Below are 8,808 nucleotides of genomic sequence, written 5' to 3'. Positions count from 1 at the left end.
ATTTTTCATTGATTTAAGTCGATCAGGCGTGACCTGAATCCATCAACCATGAAAGCTGCTATATTTAGCTGTTTCGATAGTGCAAAGGTAGCCTGGATCCATCAAAACTATTTTTCATTGATTTAAGTCGATCAGGCGTAACCTGAATCCATCAACCATGACAGCTGCTATATTTAGCTGTTTCGATAGTGCAAAAAAAAATTCAGGATTAACGATAAGTTACGAGTTCCTGGTCCATTGCCAACTTTGCCTAGCATTACCTAATTCAGTAAGGTATAATTCTCACTGTGGCACGTTGTTACAAAACCGTGCCTTTTTAGGGCAAATTCCAAGCAATTTCAGATTAGATACCATTCACAGTGCTAGCTTTCTAAGCCGACGAAAGTTCTTATTCTGCCGCACAGCACTTCAAGCATGTTGCTTAAGGCACTTCCAGATTAAAAGAAACGTAGCCCCTCGGAAGCATGTTACTTGAAGCAAGTTTCGCATCAAAGACATCTCACCTGTTCAAGCAGCCTTGAAAACCTGAGTAAGGACAGTTTGGAGATCGGGCTAGGTGCAAGCCCTGAGTAGATTTTCCCAGCTGTGGCCTCCTAGCCAAGGGATTTTTTCAAGTATGGTAGGCCTGATGCATTCCATTTTAATATCTTGTATTAGAGAAGCTACCAGTGGTTTTCAGGCTCCAGGTTTATGATAAGCCATGGATAAAATCCATGGTATTCATCTCTAATGTAACTTATATATAGGCCGAAATTTTTTTATGTTAATTTGTCTATGGTATTCATCTCTAATGTAACTTATATATGCCGAAATTTTTTTATGTTAATTTGTCCTGGTGACCGGTAGGATTGTCTTTGGACACCACCACTTCTCCTTCTCTTGATGTTTTGTGATCCTAACACACTTGTCACAAGCATTTTAAAAAAAAATCCAAATTTTTAAAATTCCAAATCCTCTGACTCCAAGAGAGAAGCGTAACCAATTTGGGCAGATTCATTTCAGAGGCTGCATGATTAGTTTAATATACACAATTCCATTAGAAAAACCAGTACTTTTTATCATTTTCAACAATGCCTTTACCCTCTGTCCATAACTTGCTATCAGCGGATCTACTTTTGCCACAGAGAATCTAGCCAGATCTAAAATAACTATAAGTCATATCAATAAGAATCTACCAGATATGATGCAGCAAACCACCGCATGAGCCAAACAGTAGGAAATAATGAAAAATTGAAATGAATCAAGAGATCCAAAAAGTTCACAAATGTCCATGCACAAAATATTAAGCTTATAGGATAAAGTATTTGCTCAACAGTCTATAACAGGAACAAAGAAAATAATGGCATCTTCAGATAAAAGAGCCTTGAAATATCATTGTATTTCAAATCTATTGTCCAAGTAGTCATTTTTACAAAAGTTAGAACATGTTAAGATCTTGCCTCTATAACAGTGCTCATTCATGAGCAGTTGTCCAGTAAAATCTATCAATCTTGGACATTTCAGTTCAGCCATTTTTTTGAACTAAACGAGTGGTTGGAGAATCAAATCCTGCAATTAATATTAACTTTGATATTTAGCAGTAAGAAGGTTTGAGACACAGTTAACTAGTTCACTATTTACTACATAGCAAGCTTAAAATACAGGAAATCGAAAAGGTAAAAGTGGTATTCCTTGTGCTCGTCAAAAAGTTGGGAGAAAGGACCAGGTAAGTCATAGTGTCATGCATTAATTCTACCAGGACAAAGAAAACCTGAGGAAAACCTTGGGGCATGTTCTATGCAAAAAAATGGCCAAGGAAACTGACAAAACAGACCAGGCGATCTAGGTCAATAGCAAAATTTGCAGTTGAGGGCACTACTCGGCATTAGAAAAAAATAAGCCAGTTTTCCCTACAAGAAAACCAGATCAACCAGCTCCTCCATGACGCTGTGGGGAGCCAATAGGTGTATTCTGATTTGAAGCTCGAGCTTCCTGCAGGAAAGGGTGCTGGTTAGAAAGCATCACAATAGAAGGTAATGTACTTCTCATCCCATATCTTACACCTGATAAATTGGCATAATTGAGAATATTTGAATTAGGGATAATGTTATTCCTGCCCATCAGAAGCTCCCTAGATTCAAGTGTGTCCCTGCTTGTCATGAACTCCCTAGCTTCAAGTGTATCCCTGCTTGTCATAAACTCCCTAGCTTCAAGTGTATCAGCGCTGAAATATGCAGAAACGTCATCTTTCATCAAAGACATTTCTCTTTCTCTTCCACTTGTAGGTAGATACCCTCCTGCCATTCCAGGAAAGAAGCTTGTAACCAGTTGCCCTTGAGCTCCATCACTGGAAGCCGGAGATGCAAATGGAGAAGAGAGACCTGAGCTCGGAAGAAGGGAAAGAGATGAATTGTTTGAGGGCTGTTGTATTCCCATGTGACGTGGAGAAGCTGTGGTTGAACAATCTCCACCTGTCATGTCAATATTGTCAGTAATTATTGCAGGGATTGGGCAATTGAAGCCTCCCATACTAACTCCTCCACCGAAGCTACTTGTAGGTGTCAATGAGGTTTTCATAACAGTAGTTTGCTGCATAGGAGGCATACTGTGATTTCCTGATGTCTGGGGAATTCCCTGAACAAGAACATGAAACTGCATTAATGCCATAATCATGGTTAATGATTCGTCAATTTGTTTACTGTAAATTAAACACAAGACTCGTATGCCTCAGAATAAACTAAATAAAACCAAAAGTCCTGGACATAACACAAACCCAGATTTCCTGTTTATCAATTGAAGTCAGACCAAGTGATTGATAAATTCTCCAAACATCAGACAAAGAAGCTGCATTAATTCAAGAATGTAAGCATAAAGTCAAAACATGTGGTAGTTCCTTCTGAACATACATATGGCATCCCGCATTCCTTCAGAGATTCAACATTAAATAAAAAGTGTAAGCATAAATTAAAAAATATAGTAGTTCCTTCCCCAACATAAATATGCCAACCCACATTCCTTCAGAGATTCAACCCACAAAATACATCCATACACAGAAGGCAGTCTTCTAGAGAGTGAATCAGGACAGATCCATCCGTCCGCTATATCACCAAAATATAATTAAAACTAAGAAACCAGAAGTTGCATTCTTTTGCAGCATAAATCACTTCTAAACTCATTCATTCATTAATTCATTGAATATGACACCCAAAAGTAGTATTTCTGAGCCTTCAAGAAACATATTTACAAAACTTCTAGTTTCTGCCCAATATTACATCACTATAATTGCCATGTATCCATTCGCAAACATGAAACACAGAAGCCAGTTTTCGTTTCAGCGGATCATAGCCAAACATATTCATCCATTTACTTCATATAAACACGAGAAATACATCACTCTCACTGCAAATCCATGCAAACTCTTTCAATCACATCTTTGCAGTAAAACCAAAGAGCCCTGTGTGCAAAATCATTGCCGAAATTATTGCCAATTCATCTCCAGAACATGTAAAGAAGAACCATGAACCTTCTGAGTTTAATTTGCACACAGAACCAGAGATTCATTTTCACAATAAACATAAAAAATAATCCAAACTATCCTGCATACAACAAACCAAAAAGAATAAAACATATTATATGAACATTAAAAGAATGGCTTTTTTTGCATAACTGGCTGTCAAGACCATTCATTGATCTCTTCCCTGTATAAAAACAGAGAACTCACAATCAAAGCCGGTTATTCATTCCCAAACATAAAACACAGAAACCAATTTTCCTTGTAGTAAATCAGAGCCAAGGATAATCATTCATTTACTTGATTAAAAAACAAGAAAAAAAATCACTCTCGGTGCAAATCCAGGCAAACTCATTCAATCACATCTCAGTAAAAACCAAAGAGCCCACAGCACTTATGTGTGCAAAAACCATTGCCGAAAGGATTGCCAGTTCATCTACAGAACATGTAAAAAAGAGCAATGAACCTGCCAAGTTTAATCTGTGCACATAACCAGGCATTCAATTTCACAATAAACATAGAAAATAATCCAAATTATCCTGCATACAATACACAAAAGAAAACAAAATTATTATCTGAAAATTAAAAAAAAAAGCTCTTTCTTCACATAGAAGACAGTAAAGACTAGCCCCTAGGGTTAGCTCAGCTGGTCGAGTCCCCATCACTAAAGCACATTTGCTATTGAGAGGTTACTGGTTCAACTCTTGACACTCATCAGGGTCAGGCTCTGTGATTGAGTCAGCAGGAAGTGATCCTTTCAGGTAGATCTGCCTGGTACAAATATTCTGTGGACGTAGCGGTCACCGATCTTCGAAGACCGTGAACCACATAAGATAGAAATAAAAATAAAAAAATAAAAATAAAAGAAAGAAGAAGACAGTCAAGACCATTCATTGATCTGTAACCCTGAAGAAAAACAGAGAACTCACATCTTATCTGTCTGGTAAAACTTAAGACTGAATAAAAAAACATTTGCTATACCGCCATAACTGTTGAACCCACATTAGGTACCCTTCATTAAGCATGATAATCCAATCTATTCACTAAACTTAGACAGACGACAAACATTCTTCCTAGGTAAGCCTCAAATAAAAATCAATCACTCGTGTTGTAAAACTATCAATTGAGAACCCACATTCTACCTGTTTAAATCAGAATCCACAACTAATCATCCATGCATTCTATATCCTTAAAGTTGGAACTAAATGGCTCCTTGAACATAGATCACAGTCAAAACATCCTTCCATTCTATCCACCACCATAATCCAAACAAAACATATTCTTTCTTAAAATATACCTCACAGTCAAAACCTCAAGAGCCCAAATCTTCTGAGCATAACAATCAAAATATCAATTAATTCTTGCTCTGACCATAGATCAAGAACCCACTTTCTCGCTGAGCAATAATAGTCAAAGCATCCACTCTTACATTCTCTTACAATAAGACAGAACCCACACTTTTCCTGAGTATATAAATCATAGTCAAACTACCCATTAATTTAATCTATAACCATCATATGACTGCAGATTAAAGCAAGGTCAAAACCATTGATTTAAGTCAGTTTATTCATATTTTAGAGATATATGTGCGGCAAATCATTTAGTCACGAAGAATCACATCCCTATTGACAGTCACCTACATCCCAAACATTCATTTATTCATCACGGTCTATTCAGTAACCATACCCCCAAAAGCCTCAGTCTTCTGAGTGCAAAGAAAATAATCAATCAATCTGTCAATACATGCTATTAACTGTAAGCATGGGCGAACCCTCTTACAATACATAGTATATCCATAAATGAGTGTAGACACTGTTTGTAAATCACAACAAAACCTGTTCATTTTATTCCTAAGTTATGCATTCCCAATAGTTGCTGACACAATAACAATCATGTAGACAATGAATTGCAATTTATGTCTACTATGGTTAATAAAAAAACCAAGACCACTCATTTGAGCACATGAACAAATAAATTAGTCAGGCATGCATTCTATTCCCAAAACTCTGAAACAAATTATTTCTTGAGCATCATTGATAGTAAAGGATCCATGCATTCATTCAAAGACCAGAAACTGAAAACCAACCTTCATCCTCAGGGTGTAAACTATGGTCAAGCTATTTATTAACCCAATCTATAGACAGAACTAACATTCTGCCTGAGCATAAATCAGTCAACAATTGCTGAGGCTACGGATGGTATAATCAGCATTAAACCAAAGCCAAAACCATTCATCTGTGCATTTCATAACGATAAACCGAGAACTGACATTTTTCTTGATTGTGAATCACAGAAAAAATATTCATATATTCAGTCAACAAGCGTAAATTGAGAAGTCACGTTATTTTCCCAGCAGTGAATCACAGTCAAAAGCCAGCAATTCATTCATTCTAAAGCCATTAACCAAGAACCAGCATCCTTCCTATGCACAAATCACTGTTAGAAAACATTCACATGATTTTTAGATTATCATAAACCAAGAACCCACATTCTTCTTATGTGTAAACCCAGTTGAAAAGCAATTATCACACATTCTATAACCGAAACCAAGCAACCGCATTCTTTCTTGAGCACAAATCACAGCCAACAAATCCAGAACTCTTTCCATGCATTTCATGAGAAGAATCTGAAAAATCGCATTCATCCTGTCTGTAACTACTAACCATAGCCACACACTCCATACTAACACCATAAATCAAGAATCCACATTCTTTCTATCTGTGATGCCAATTTAAAAACAGTCATTTGGGCATGCTACAGACTACAGCCAAAGGAACAGCCAATGTTCTTTTCTAGCACAAATGAAAACCAAAACCTTGGCTTCATTCATTCTATAACTACAAACAGAGAACCTGAATTGTTCCTAAGCAGGTCAAACACAATAAAACATCTACTTATGCATCCTCCCCGTGAATAAATTCAATAAACAACCATCACAACCAAAAATATCCATTAATTCATTCTATGACTAAGGACTGAGAACCAACATTCCCTACGAAGTCACAGTCAAACTCATCCACTAAAACAATATATAGCCACAGTCAGATCTAGAAATCTCCATGAACACATACATCACAGCCAAAAACATTAAATATTTCATTCCATGACCTTGAGAACTAAACATTCTCCATTAACACAGACATGATAGTTAAACTCATACTTTCGTTCATTCTATGAACACACAATGAAACCCAACATTCTCAACAAATACATAAATAACAGTCAAACTCCTCCATTATTTCATTCTAGACCGCACACTGAGAATCTACATTCTCCATGAACAAATACTCCACAGTCAAAATCATTCATTGATTCATACAATGACAAGCAACATTCTCCATGAAAATTAATTCACAGCCAAAATCATCCGTTGATTTAGTCTATGACCTCAGCCTGAGAACCTACAATCTCCATGAACACCTACATCATAGTCAAACTCATCCATTAATTCATTCTATAACCACAGAGCGAGAACCCACATTTTCCACGGACACATACATCACAGCCTAATATATTAATCTATCCTATGAACACAGACTGAGAACCAGCATTCTCTGTAACACGCATCTCACAGTCAAAATCATCATTCATTCATTCGTTCATTCTATGAACACGGACTGAAAACGGACATTCTCCATGAACATATGCATCAAAGCCCAAATTATCCATTAATTCATTCTATAACCTAACCATTGATTCATTGCATAACTAAAAACAGAGAACCGCAATCTTCCTCAGCATATGAATCACATCAAACCATGCACTTCCCCTTTATTGGCGCAGACCCGCCAACCCACATAGCAGTCAAATACGTACATTCATTCATCCCATAAATCCATGAACCAAACAACCACATTACCCAAATCACAGTCAAAAACATTCACTAAACTTACATCTTATGCACAATCCCCAATAACTCATCCATCCAAGCTATGTATCCTCTACAGTATATCAGGATCAATACCAACAGAAAAATGCACACACTCAGGGTCAAAAATCAACTAGGATCTCTCCTTACCTGCGCTCTGTAAGTGGTGCCATCAGGCTCAACAATCCATCCCGCTTCATTAGCGAGAGCCCTCAAAACATCATTGATATCAGCCCTGGGAGGAAGATTGTACCCCCCATATTTCCTCAAACCATTGAAAATCTTGGTAGTAATGGACCTCCTGTGCCTCTCTCTCAACTTGGTCTTCTCCTTCTCGCTTGCACTGGACTTGGGCTTCAGCTGCTTCTGCTCCCCTTCACGGGAATGGGCATCGTGAGAGCTGGATTCCTTCATTTGCGCCTCCTCTCACTTAAACCCCACTAACTCCCCAGCATTCTCAGATCATAACACAACACTTGAATCCCAGAGCCATAACAACACCTTAAATACAACCCATTAGGCCTTAAGACTCGAATTTAATGCTGAGCTGAACAGTGGTTTGGTTTCTTTCTGTTTCACGGTCAAAGCAAGCAAGCAAGGTGTGTGTATATACCAGGGGATGGAATATACTAAGGAGTGCAGTTCAGCTGGTTCTTGCTTGTGGGTTTTGTCTGTTGTACCATCAATCAAAATCTCTTGTGAATCAGACACAAAGGTGTCCGGGAAGAGGGTGGGGTATATACACAACCAAAGTGGGATTGGAGGGTATATATTTTATGAATATATACAAAAATAAATAAATTAAATTGTCCAGTTGGACAATCAATCAAGCTTATAAACTATCGAACAAAATTAATGTAGAATCCCGAGGTGTTAGCGCCACATGGCTCAAATGAAAAGGACAAAGAAGGGGCAGCAAGCTGGCAACCTCCATGCCATACCCGTCTGATTTACCTGAAGGTTATTTGATCTTGAGATCGCTTGAGTGAAGGATTCAACTCAACTCTCTGTTGATAAAGTTTTGCAATCATGAGTTTGATGGCAAATGCTTATTACTTTAGTTTTGTATTGCAAACAAATCATCATTTCTAAATCAAACCGTATCAGATCACCTCTGTACTGTATTGTAGGAGGCAAATGCAAATTCGAAGCAACAATTAATGGTTTTTTCTAAAGATAGTTGGTTTTTTTTTCTGGCTGGAAAAATTCATGGGTAATAAAGCTTTATCTCACAAATTCGTTCAGACCTAGACAACTAATCGTATTAGTTGGATGTTTTAAGTGAGAAATAGTATACCATAAATACAGGATATCAAGTTTTAGTCCAGCGAGAGGTAAGGGATATTCTAGTTAATTTTTCCCAATCAAATTTGAGAAATATTTAATCATGAAAATCACCCTAATAAGAATTTACAATCTCAATCCTTTAACAACTTCTATCTTTTTTAAT

At 37.2% G+C, this 8,808-nt stretch overlaps 1 protein-coding gene across 1 annotated transcript; it reads right to left on the bottom strand.

Moving 5' to 3' along the window:
* Positions 1–1,330: 1,330 nt before the first annotated feature.
* LOC149225125 (uncharacterized) lies at positions 1,331–8,194 on the bottom strand. The gene is made up of 2 exons (XM_089376926.1): positions 7,509–8,194; positions 1,331–2,613 (listed from the first exon to the last, which is right to left on the bottom strand). Exons 1-2 carry the CDS (start codon positions 7,770–7,772, stop codon positions 1,906–1,908), a joined length of 972 nt encoding a protein of 323 aa, XP_089233052.1. The 5' UTR covers positions 7,773–8,194; the 3' UTR covers positions 1,331–1,905.
* Positions 8,195–8,808: the final 614 nt, after the last annotated feature.

This window comes from Pinus tabuliformis, chromosome J, assembly GCF_031772625.1.
Source record: "Pinus tabuliformis cultivar Carrire ecotype Pingquan chromosome J, CPIR1, whole genome shotgun sequence".
NCBI classification, from domain to species: domain Eukaryota; kingdom Viridiplantae; phylum Streptophyta; class Pinopsida; order Pinales; family Pinaceae; genus Pinus; species Pinus tabuliformis.
The sequence above is the reverse complement of the archived record's forward strand: the minus strand, read 5'-3'. Positions and strand labels throughout refer to the sequence as shown.